Here is a 12,898-nt window from a genome sequence, read left to right on the forward strand (position 1 = left end):
GTTTTCTCAATTTAATTCTTACATAGTATTTATATAGAGTTTCAAGTCGCTTTCGTAAGTGAAAACTATGTACTGCACAAATTAAGCTAGTTATACGTATAGGCGGATCACTAGATGGTAATAATTAACTTGTTTAATCCAGTCTATATCAACATTAAATACTATCATTTTTATCAACCGTTTACTGGATATTTCTCACGTTTCAGTGTACTTATTCTTGTCAATATTTTTATTTTAGAGATTTAGTGAGTAAATTTTTAAATCTACGAGTACTTATTATGCTAGCGATTGGGAGATCTATATGTAAGAATTAAACATGTTGGTATTCAATTCTCTATCCTAACGACTACAACGATCAGTCTTGATTTTTTTTGGTTTGGGATGGTTCAAACTTATATTATAGACAGGAATAATAGGAATGCAATTCGTATTGCTATAAGTGTTTAGTATTGAATGAGCTTATTTCAAGGATATGCTACCTGGAGGCCCTTGATTGAAGTTTATTTATATTACATTCATTTAAAGATGAGAAATTGGTTATTATTAACTTCGATGAATTTATTTATTCAGCAGTAATGTCAATAGTAAGATATTTCACGCAAACACGGACAATCAATATATCAAATGTTGGTTTTTTCTCAGTAATCAATTCATGTTCACGTGAATGGTTATAAATTGCTAAATGTTTCTAATACTGTATTATTATTTCATCTACTACGGCTGAAGTAAAAAAATTGAGCAAAGTCCTTACAGATCAAAGCGACTTTCACAATGGGAGAAGAAATATTTAGCTTGGAAAGTTTACTAGAGAAAAATTTACAAGGTCGTGATTTGGATGAAGCTAAGCGCATACTTTATGGATCAGGATTCAGGTTAGAGTTGTCATAATATTCTTCTCATACCATTTGCTCAAAATTTTCAAGGAATGAGCTTCCATTCAGTTTTCTTCTTTAACATCGGTGATTCAATAAGGTACCTTACACAATTTTATAGTTGAATCATACTAAAGAGAGAAATTTGTAGGGTTTAATATCATTTTTAATGTAATCACGTTTAAATCTCTTTCCTTTCGTAACTGAAGTGGCTAAATCATGTAATATTAATTATTTAATCTTAGTGCTTTAACGCTACCCGAGACAGCGTCTCGAGAAGCAACAGATCTAGATTTCGAGCTGAAAGGATATAAAATCTCTGCTCAAGCTGAAGAAACACGACCGCCTAGAATAGTGCGAATTGGTCTGGTACAGAATAAAATTCACTTGCCTACGACAGCATCCATTGTTGAGCAGGTTAGCAAGATCTACATTGATTGACCGTATCACATAATAATAGCACGAATTGAAAACTGAAAATCGTTTTTCTTGTGTACTCCTTAAGTACGGAGTCCAAGGTACATACGCTATCATGTATACTCAATTTTATTACCTTTCTTTTTGAATGGCTTGACATGCTAAGTTAGGATCTAATAGCCTGATTTAAATGATAAATATCTATTCTCATCTCGTTACTAATCACTGTAGCGCGAGGCATTACATCAAAGAATTAGTCAAATTACGAAAGTAGCAGCAGATTGTGGGGTCAATGTTATATGTTACCAAGAAGCATGGAGTAAGTAGCAAGCCACATTTAATATATCGATTATTCATGTCCCAACGGGATAAATACTGTATTTATTTCGTTTAATCACAGTCTTTACTTACGGTATCACTTTAAAATTGTAATTTTAATTAAGTCAAATAATTTTTCTTTCTATTTTCTGGTTAGATATGCCTTTTGCTTTTTGTACACGTGAAAAGCATCCTTGGTGTCAATTTGCAGAATCTGCTGAAGATGGACCATCGGCAAAATTGTGTTGTCAGGTAGAGTTGCGCTGATGCTAAGTTTTAAGCGTTGTAATTTGTTAAAAGATCTACGAAAGATCAATTCATGTTAACTTTTATACGTTTAATACTACTTCTAATCCAAAATTTTTGTCACAGTTGGCCGAACGATACAATATGGTCATCCTGTCGCCTATTTTAGAAAGAGATTCTTTGCATGGCGATACAATCTTTAATACAACAAGTAATAAAAATGATCAGAATATTAAGCAACTACCGCAGTATTTATAGACATTAACAAAACCGTATTGCTAATTCTTGATTTTTTATATACTGTGAGGATTGTTCGTAATCCATATATTACAATTATGATAGTGTACTATATTAGCATTCTTAATGAGAGATTTAATTTAACTTTTTAGCCGTCATTTCAAATCACGGCAAGGTTATTGGAAAAACACGAAAAAATCATATACCTCGCGTTGGCGCCTTTAATGAGGTAATAACTTTACTTCATATTATTCATAGTAACAGTAATATTTTAAACTAATCATTTCCTGATTGGCGTTTAATTAACGCATATTTGTAATACGATCCTATCTTGCTATATAGTCAACTTATTACATGGAGGGTGATACTGGTCATCGGGTGTTCGAAACAGATTTTGGTAAATACCAAGAAAATTACAAGTCTCTTTTCTAAAACAGATGCAAAGGAATAGTTTCTTTACTGCCACTTGCGAATTAAGCTAACAAGAAGATACGTTTTCTTTGTAGCCAAATTACATTTGCAATTCGAGAAATATTCATTCAAACGCGTATTTACCGTTAACGTAAATGTTATCAGAAGCACATTTTTTTTGCAATAGATCCAAGAACACTGTACTAGTGTACAGCTTATTTGATATTTTTTCAAATCATGCTAACTAGCACTAACTCTGACCATTTATAGGAAAGATTGCTATCAATATCTGCTATGGTCGTCATCATCCCCTTAATTGGCTAATGTATGGAGTAAATGGAGCAGAAATAGTCTTTAATCCATCTGCCACCGTAGGAGCTTTAAGGTATCGCAATTGTTAATTCTGATTTTATAAGTGTCGAATCCCCTAATCTCCACTGGACTTGACTGAAATTTTAGCTACGATTAAACCTTTCTCCGTTCGAATTTGTCAATTTCACCATAGTTCTACTGAAAGATTCACTTATCGTTAATCGTATGCTTTTAATCGACTTCTATAACCAATAGCGAGCCTATGTGGTCAATTGAGGCGAGAAATGCTGCCATTGCGAATACGTACTTCACAGCGGGGATTAACCGCGTAGGAACGGTAAGATACATTGTTGAGGTTTTGAAGAGGAAATATAGCAGTAAAACCTATAAAGCAATTCGATTATACTGCAGTTATTTATTGGGCAGTGCAGACTAAAAAGCTACGGTATTAACTCTCATTTAATTTCCTAGGAATCATATCCTAACGAATTTACTGATGGTGATGGAAAGCCAGGTATGATTAAAATAGATGATCATATTACTAAGAAATAAAGACCTAAAAGATATCTTTTCCATGCAACTATAATTCTAGCTCATCACGATTTTGGACATTTTTACGGTAAAAACTTATTTCTATTCTATATTCATTGCCAATAATAGATAACCAAAGCACTACAATAACGTAGTTAATAGTATCCTATTAATATGATAACACTTATTTATTTATTACGTTCAACTGATCAATGTATTAAAGCTGGCTAGCTATTGATGGTATTTCTAACTTTGATGATGTTCAGGTTCCAGTTATGTAGCTGCTCCAAATGGTGGTAGAACTCCGGTATATACAGGATTCTCTAGATAATATATCTTCTGTTTAAACGTTTATGCATTAATCATTTCTTTCAATGTTAAATTTTGAAGCTTCATCTTGTTAACTCATGTTTCTATATCTTTTTCAAAGATTTTGCATTGTTAATTTTTTAAGCTATATTTCGAATCATGACAGGGTTTAAGCCGCGTTAACGAAGGTTTGCTGGTTGTAGAGTTGGATTTGAATTTGATTCGCCAAATTAAAGATAAATGGGGATTTCAGGTTAAGATAATATAAATTGGTGTCCTGCAAGGATTTTATCAGCACACACTCACAAATTTGTTTACGATTTTTTATAGATGACTGCTCGATTAGATATGTATGCTAAAGAATTAGCTAACGCCGTATCATCTGACTTTAAGCCTTCAATCATTAAAGGTTAACATCCTTCAATAACTGAAAAACAAATATTATGATTTATTATGGTATGAGAATTTTTTCTGAATAATAAATAAGGATAACCATTTCATAAATAGTTTGTAACTATGCTACCGTAATTCAGTATTAGTAGAAATACAATCGTGGATCTTAGGTGTTAGAAGTTTTCTTATGTCTAGTGTTTATGTATTCCATTTGGTGTAGAAATAATTATATAGGGTAACATAAATTGGTTGTTGTTATAGCTGATAAAGTTTTACCCTTTTCATTACATAACATCTTCGATGTTATCATGATGCACTACAACTTCTAAATCATATTACAAAATTATCATTGTGGTCTTTAATAAAGTGACATATTAAGGTTTCTGTAATATTATACTTAATTGTCTTTATAAATGAAGAGAATATCGTCATCCGTACCATAGCTGTGTCTTGCTGCATCAAAATTTACAAGTAATGCTGCGCAAATATCTGCAACGCAATATACAATATAATAAGACAATTACAATTCCTTATACTGAGATTATGTAAAAGTAGAAATCAAGAATTTGAAAAATTGTATTACCGCAATCAGATCCAGGATCCTTGTAATATATAATTTTTTCCCTCCGATTAAATCCACAAACGACAACAAAATGTCCTAAATTAACAGAAATACTACAATTAGTAACGTACAAATGAAAAATGAATCGCCAGCAAAATGAATAAGAGTTATCTTAATAGTGCTTTTTATAGAATTTACATAAAATTATCTATCACATCATCAAAAAAATTGCGGCAGTGAAGCGTGGAAGTAGAACTGCTTTCTGTAATGTTGTACGCATCACGAACGATGCTAGAAACAATCATTGAAATGTATATACAGTATAACGTACCAAGAAATTTATTAGAAAAAATTCGCAAGGAGAGTATCTTGTCGCTGATTGTAGAAAACATCTACAGCAATGAATAAATAGTGAATTGTGGCGTAAATATCCGAGTTTATATTAGTTTCAATAGGTCCAAATTCTACAGAATTTAAGTTATGTAGATACACTATTGAAGATCACCTTTTTCTTCATCTTCGCTTTGATGTCCGACCGATCCAAACACCGTACAATATAGGCATTAATTAAGACTATAGCTACATTATTTTTAGCGATATGGTCTATAATTTCGTCTATCGATACCGTCCTAAAAAATGTGTGCATCAGAATTGTTGTAACATCAGTATAGATACAAAAACTAAAAAGCATGATCTATGTTTTGATTTAATTGACAAAGATGAGCTTGAAATAGAAGATAACGGGTGACATTAAAATATCAATGCTAAATGTTTTAATAAGGGGATAAGTTATTTTTACATTATCATCTGGAGAGACTTCAATTAATGTACCTTTTTATGATCTGGATCCCATGACTAGGCGCAAGCTTAAATAGTTTATTAATGCGAATTTTATCGGCTTCAAATTGATCGTTGTAATAATTCTAAAGAGATGAATGAAAAACGATAGCAACATATATATTGCTCTAATAAACGACCACATACAAGACTATTCGTATTTATAGATTTAAAAGAGCTATAGGATGGATTTGAAATTGTAATCAATATACGCGTATAGACAATTTACCATAGTATTGTAATTTGGATCTGCACCAAGAGTCGTAGTAAAGAATGTACTCCTTACGTCATATTTTTGAAACAGATACGATAGGTCTATGGTCCAAATCCTAAAAAATTAAAGGCAAAACGCGTGAAATTACAATCTCCCCTGCGATCGAATGCCTTGCACTGTACTCTATAAAACGCTGCGAAAAGATAACCGGCGAGAATAAATTTTTGATTCATTATACACGTACTTGTATATGTATTGGTCACAATTACAGCTGCTAAGTACTGAGGGTTTCATTACCGAATTATCATCGGTGTAATTGTTGATAGGATATACTACCTAAACATCTATATGTATGCACAATCTATGTTTTACCCGTTTGTCGAATTTTTCGAATTGTAAATTTCATTGATGTATTCTTCATTAAATTGTCCATGGAAAAGATAACTGTAAATTGTTTGATCGAAACAACGATAATTTCCATAAGCAAGATAAGTATTTATATAGATATGATGATCATCAAGTAACAAGGAGGATGAGCACTATATAGATTAGTTATCTATTACTATGCGAAATGACATAAGCATGCATAAATTCTTGCATTGCTTTATTTTACCGTTAATACGCGTACATACCAGTACATCTATTTCAAAACAGAGGAATTATTTATCATGACATTAAACGCTGCTATAGTTTACATGATGACTTTTATTATTGATTATCGTGGATTTACTTACTACTACTTCATAGCTGATAATATTAATAGAGCAAAGTCTGGATCAATCTTCGTTGTTTTATGACAGTAAGATTGTAACTACTCGTATGTTCTTACCTAAGAGCCATTTTTGAGCTAGCAATGCCACAATCCCAATCGTGCCGCTGTCGAATGTGATGCATTTGAATAATGTAATCGCTATCATCCATTCTAGCAGAGAAAATGGAACATTTGAAGCACGAATTACACCATTTTAAATAACTGCGCTCAGCCAATGTTACAGCTACTATTATGAACGGGTAAGGAGTAAGTGTATCATGACTGTCTCTTAACACTTGAATGCTATATCCTGCATTGCCTCATCAATAAGATAGGAGCGTTGTTTGAATAGTACTGTATCTAGGATAGTCTGTTGACCTTGTTTCTGCAATCCACAATTTAATTTGTACTGTACTGTAAGTGGTCCACAAGATACCTAGTAAAATAGCTAGTAAAATAGCATCCACAAAAATGCATGAGGATTTTAATTATCTTATCATAAGAGATAAATCTGACATATGCGTATACACTACAGTATGCGACTTGCATGCACCATTTTACATGGTATAAAGAAGCTATTATTTCTTTCGTTGTGCGTAAAGTTGAAATTTACATCCTTCACTAGTTATTATATTAGTGCAAAGAATGAATATAGTCACTCCTTTGAATAAATCTAGTACACGATGTGGTCCATACCTTATCTTTAACTTGATTTATAAAAGAGGAGATATTTTTGATTCTCGAGCTTTTCAAGAAATTGATTGATTATCTAATTATAATTCTATCGACATTCGCATCACTATGATACAAGTTAGGAGACAGGAACAAGATGGAACACCATACTCCTACTTTGATTGCCCAATCACGCCTTGCTCACTAAACGATGAATTGATAGTACAGTATTGTAAAGTTGTTCATTAATTATATATATGGGTGTTATTAATTATATATACAGTATCTTTGTTATTAGCCCATGATGAAGTATAGAGTCTATAGACCGTGGATAACGTTATATTATAACGGTCAATATTGCATTCTATACAGTATCGTGATTGCGCAGTACTCCTATGTATCGTATTTCAAAGTAGAATTACAGTATAGAATTTAGAATTTATTATACGCACTGTACTAGTGGATTATAGCCGTTCAAATTTTTTTAATATACAGTATCATGATTGCGCAGTACTCCTATGTATCGTATTTCATAGTAGAATTACTGTATAGAATTTATACGCACTGTACTAGTGGATTATAGCCGTTCAAATTATTTTTAATATAATATTGATTGAGATATAGACTGTATTTTTATTGTTGATGATGACAGCATTATCGACGGGAATACTTTGGCTACAAAATTTGGTGGGATCGATCATTTGGGGGGTCATTCTACTATACACTAACACTGAAATCGTATTCTACACTGTACCAAAGTAAGCAATCAGCTAGTTGAAAAGACAATCGCGAATTGACGATTCTCGATTTTCAATTAGAGTAGGGCAAGAAAGCAAGTTGAAGAACACTCGGTATACCGTACACCAGTGTCCTCCTCCGCCACCTTGCATAAAGTTCGTAGAATATTTAAGAGAAAGCGTCATAGGACAGTTTCAGCTATGTATCCTAAGAACTTTATGTACGGTATAGCCATGACAGCTATTACCATGAAAAATGATAAACTTTACTCTGTACGATTACAACAAAAATGTGTGGAAAATCATTGGAAAATATCCTGATATTACACTTAGAAATCTCAAATGACTTTCCACATACCGTGTACAGTACAGTACAGCACAGTAAGGTGGTGGGGCTAGTGTACAGTGTACAGTGTACAGTAGAGTACAGTACAGTGTACTGTACTGTACACCTGTCGATGATTTTGGTTGGTAGAGGTACAGACAGATATGCGGACAGCATTGGCGGCAAAAGGAAGAAATCTTCCACAGGCAACTGTAAAATTCATTGTTTTCTATCGCCACTTGACAGGGTTACTACCCGAGAACCTGTCATTTACACTACTGTATACAGTAGTGTAGTGTAGTACTGGATACCGGCCGGGTACGGATAGTCAACGATTTTGAAGTACTATTGTGCAGTACAGTGTACAGTGTACAGTACAGTGGCTGTGTGACCGTATTGCACTGTAGTGCACAATGTACAGGATTCAGCAGCGACGATTTCGATTTTGGCGTCCCGTGCATTGATCCAGACGTTCAACTCACCAAAGGGAATCTTTAGCCATTGCATCCTCTAAATATCTCGTTTCATCGCTAGCTCAAAATGTCCATCGGTATTCCAGTTAAGATCCTGCATGAAGCAGAAGGCCATGTAATAACCTTAGAAACAGTTAGCGGCGAAGTATATCGTGGTAAACTGTCAGAAGCGGAAGATAACATGAATTGTCAAATGTATTCAGTTAATGTAACTTATAGAGATGGTCGTACAGCGTATTTACAGCAAATTTTTGTTCGAGGTAGCAAAGTAAGGTTTATAGTTATACCTGACATGTTAAAGAACGCACCAATGTTTAAGAAAACCAGTAATAAAGCAGAATTGGGTAAATCAGCAATCCTAAAGGCTCAAGGTAATACCAATGTTTGCTTGCTCAAAAATGTAAATCCCAATTTGAACTACAGTATATTGTACCATATAACGCAGTTAGTGGAGATGCGTTGCTAGAGTAGTACTATATCATCTTTACAATTGTGATATCGATACTAGAGGACTTTATGTCTGGATGATTTAATTGCGTTCTACGCTAAATTTATATGTCGGAGTGGAGTTGGATCAGGTCTTGTAAATATGCGTACTTGTAACCGTGTAGGATGCTACATGTGGGTAGTGAATACATATACGGTCATAGCTTTCGACAGCACTAGTGTAGACGTTAAGCAACAGTTTCTGAAGGTTTATTTTATTCGTAAACTATTTGCTAATTCCCTTTACCGATAGTCAAGATATTTGCTATGGTATAATTACCAATGAAATATCTTACATGCAGAGAACCTTCGTTAAATTGGAGCCTAAGAAATCGTTACAAAGCCATTTTGTGCGATCTTAACTAAAGTTAAAACTTGCTATTCATGATTTGTGACGTTTTCAGGCTAAATATTCTCTTTTTATCTATAGCTGCTGCTCGAGGAAGAGGTGGTAGAGGTGACAGAGGTGGTAGAGGTGATAGAGGTGGCCGAGGATCAAGGGGTCGAGGAGGTGGAGTTTTCCATCGAAGGAATTAAATCCTATCACTGTTTTGTTATATAATGCGTTTTGTAGATTATTATAGGTTATTCCCAAATTGCATTCGTATTTCTGTATTGATTCCTAACCTTATGATTCCAGTTTCACGTGCTATAGGGATAGAATACAGTATTGTAATGATTCAAGCGACTTAACTTTATAAGTAAACATAACTACGAACCTCTTTAACTCTTTTTGCGATATCCGTTTATTTATACGGATCCCTTAAGTAATATAAAATATCTCAAGGTTCCTTTGTTGAGATTTGCGCAAGAAATTATTCACTCATTTGCCATGTGTATGATATTGTGAAATAAATTGGCTTGAACGAATTATACAGTACATAGGTTAGAGTTGAACTGTGATGCAACCTTATATAAATTCTTACGCAGTACTGTATATTTAAAATTGGTTAGATTTTAAGAATTGTTCACATTGATCTTCTATTGGTGAGTTACACATAAGTAGGCGATGTAAAATAAATACCAGATATTTTAAGGTATTGTAGTAATAAGTAGTGATCTTTAAATGTTTCTCTAAAGCGAGGTAATTGAAGCGACTGATGTTATGTATTTTATTGTTATCGTAATATTAATATGCAGTGATTAGACTCGATGAAGTGGTTGCAACTCAGGTAATTATTTCGACACGTTGGTAGAGTATATGTTAGTAACTTTTTATTGTAATGTCACCAGTTAGCATCCGATGTTAGATAAGTAGAAGACTTTCTTCTTAAAATTTTAATGCTCAGTATAGATCGTTTGGCATAATGTACGATAAATTTACAAGAAACCTCTTACCGATATTATTGCTAAATTCTAACAATATCTAAAGTATTCACATTAAGATTCCAAGCGTAAATATACATTACTTGAAACTCACAAAATTTTAACGCAAGACCTAAATCAGTCGTAATGCATGAATTATAATGTTATGATTAAGTCAGATTCAAAACATTATAACAGTAAAAACCAAAATCGTATTGTACTGAATATTTAAGCGTACATCAAAACTTGAAGGAGTTACAATGGTTAATGTCATAAAATTTTAACGTAAGACATAAATCAACCGTAATACATGAATTATAATGGTATGACTAAGTCAGATACAACACATTATAACAGCAAAAGGCAAATGAGTACTGTATTTTACATTTACGTCAAACTTTAAGGAGTTACAATGGTTAAAGTAGGACTTCAACAAAAAATAAATAAATTATTATCTACCGTTTTCAAGTACTGTACTGTATAATATTTTCGTTATTACAACGTATAAAATGCTTCATTGGGTAAATACCGCCAACACTCAAGGAATCGTTACACTTCATGCTGTAGAGTACATATAAAAACTTGGGATTATAATTATATGTTGCTAAGGTCAAAGACATTTAAATTAATGAGTAAAAATATTTTAACAAACAATATATTCACACGTTGAAAAGACTCAATTGAGGATAATAACCATAGAGTAGTTAGTATAATGACGGAATGGAAACAGTAGTCTTAGCAAAAGTCTCTGAATCACTACCTCATCATACATCTGCCTCCACTTGGTAAACTAATCGTTCCAAGTGTAGTTTGATTTGCATCAATGTTGGAGATGTATCTAATACTTTGTTTAGCATTATCGCAACTCTTTATGGCTTGTAAATATATTATTATTACGCTGACATTGTCAGCACGTAGGCCTTTTTTTTCACATGCAGCCAATACTCGATTGATTAAAGTTTCGGTCATGCTTCCTACTATATCTGTAGATCGATTACTATAACAGCACGAAGCAATATGGTTAATAACTTTTTCTGGCGATAAAACATTCCATAAGCCATCAGTACCCAAAACGATGAAAAGATCATGATTGGGGTCTAAAGTATGGTACGAGACATCAGGAATAGGAGATACCGCAAATTGTTTATGGAATGGTTCAAAACTCCATAAATCACCAAGGGAACGCGAAATATTGAGAAAAGGCACTACCTCGATTTTGGTACTTCTTCTAACGCGACCACGATGCTTTTTAGGTATACGCTTCCACGCAACTCTGCATTCACGGCCACCGAAATAATTGATCCTATGGGCAACAATACCACCTAGTGCCTCAATACGTTTTCTTTCTTTCTCAAACTCAGGCTTATGCTCTTGAGTTAAGCGGACTATTTGAAATTGGGGTAAATCAGGAGATTTTTTCGCCATTATAGCTGCAGAATCGCCAAGATGAGCTACATATATTCTGCCATCGCGTAGTATTATCGATGTTACTGTTGTACCAGCTGTACTCGGTAAATCAGTATTTTTATACGGTGGCCAAGATTCTAAAATTTAATGCAGAAATTATAGTACATCAGTTTTGCAGTCATTATGATATAATTCTTAAATATGAAACCATATATGCAAGTGCTGTAATGAAGTAGAAATGGTACTGCAGAGGCATTTTATTAATTGGTGATAGACTTGATCGTGTGCATACCTGTAGTTGTAATAGACTACAAAATGCACAAGTTGCATAATAAAATATAATGCTGCACCTTCAGTAGCGAAATAATTTAATAGTAAACTAGAGATGTACGTAGTGATCATGTTCCGGACAACAAGTTATGTTCATAACCTCTGCACTCCTTACTAACTGCTGCTAGATGTGTATTTTACTGCAGTAAAATTTTTTCAACATTGACAATCCCACCCCCTCCCCTCTCTCCGAAAAGCAATATCTTTCTCGGTAAATACTAAAATAAAGCATGAAATGGTTCAGCATCAGGTAAATTCATTCAATTCAGTGGCATTAAAAATACGTACACAACACATATTACTGCAAACTGTTCATTCTCAGCTGTTCAACCTCACAGGTGTTTTAAGAAGTAAAAACTAGTCTCTACATTATGGCCACAGATTTACTAAATTTCCATCGACCGAATAGCAACCGTTGCTGAGGGGTTTTATAGTAGGGCATGGACAGGAGGATTCACATCATAAAGTGTACAACCGGGTAAAATCATTATAAAACAAATAGACTATATGCGTACAAAGTAGACAACTGATTGTTATGCAAAGTATTGAAACAACAATTAATTAATTCTTTAGGAATATTATAATTATACTATTAATTATAATGAAGTAAAGCGTCTGGACCTAATAAACTTCGAAAGGGTTTCCGTTAAGATTGAATTAGTGAATGTTGTAACGATAAATGAAATATCAAATATATACAATTTCCTAAGATTACTCGACAGCATAACACAGCATAGCCTAAAAGTGATGCTT

The 12,898-nt window shown here is 33.4% G+C and overlaps 4 protein-coding genes across 4 annotated transcripts in view; 2 read left to right on the plus strand and 2 right to left on the minus strand.

Annotated features, from left to right (window-relative positions):
* Nucleotides 1-771: 771 nt before the first annotated feature.
* On the plus strand, nucleotides 772-4,067 carry TRIADDRAFT_26813 (uncharacterized protein; the record flags this gene model as incomplete). Its single annotated transcript, XM_002113236.1, has 14 exons — nucleotides 772-872; nucleotides 1,118-1,289; nucleotides 1,521-1,608; nucleotides 1,765-1,859; nucleotides 1,980-2,064; nucleotides 2,243-2,319; nucleotides 2,433-2,487; nucleotides 2,772-2,886; nucleotides 3,069-3,150; nucleotides 3,285-3,327; nucleotides 3,406-3,432; nucleotides 3,611-3,651; nucleotides 3,820-3,906; nucleotides 3,984-4,067. The coding sequence occupies 14 exons, from the start codon at nucleotides 772-774 to the stop codon at nucleotides 4,065-4,067; spliced, it is 1,152 nt and encodes a 383-aa protein (XP_002113272.1).
* Nucleotides 4,068-4,443: 376 nt separating this feature from the next.
* On the minus strand, nucleotides 4,444-6,580 carry TRIADDRAFT_57249 (uncharacterized protein; the record flags this gene model as incomplete). Its single annotated transcript, XM_002113591.1, has 7 exons — nucleotides 4,444-4,535; nucleotides 4,630-4,704; nucleotides 4,940-5,000; nucleotides 5,114-5,237; nucleotides 5,440-5,531; nucleotides 5,675-5,774; nucleotides 6,489-6,580. 7 exons carry the CDS (start codon nucleotides 6,578-6,580, stop codon nucleotides 4,444-4,446), a joined length of 636 nt encoding a protein of 211 aa, XP_002113627.1.
* Nucleotides 6,581-8,684: 2,104 nt separating this feature from the next.
* Nucleotides 8,685-8,987, plus strand: TRIADDRAFT_8416 (uncharacterized protein; the record flags this gene model as incomplete). Its single annotated transcript, XM_002113237.1, has 1 exon — nucleotides 8,685-8,987. A coding segment is annotated over one exon (303 nt), but the record flags the coding sequence as incomplete, so codon positions are not given.
* Nucleotides 8,988-11,164: 2,177 nt separating this feature from the next.
* The window catches only part of TRIADDRAFT_26600 (uncharacterized protein), a gene marked incomplete at both ends in the record, with an annotated part of 3,652 nt that continues 1,918 nt past the window's right edge, over nucleotides 11,165-12,898 (minus strand). Inside the window, one exon of the mRNA XM_002113592.1 lies at nucleotides 11,165-11,952. Coding sequence (XP_002113628.1) covers nucleotides 11,165-11,952 — 788 coding nt within the window. The remainder of the gene's footprint in view (nucleotides 11,953-12,898) is intronic.

This window comes from Trichoplax adhaerens, genomic scaffold (assembly GCF_000150275.1).
Source record: "Trichoplax adhaerens TRIADscaffold_6 genomic scaffold, whole genome shotgun sequence".
Taxonomy (NCBI): domain Eukaryota; kingdom Metazoa; phylum Placozoa; class Uniplacotomia; order Trichoplacea; family Trichoplacidae; genus Trichoplax; species Trichoplax adhaerens.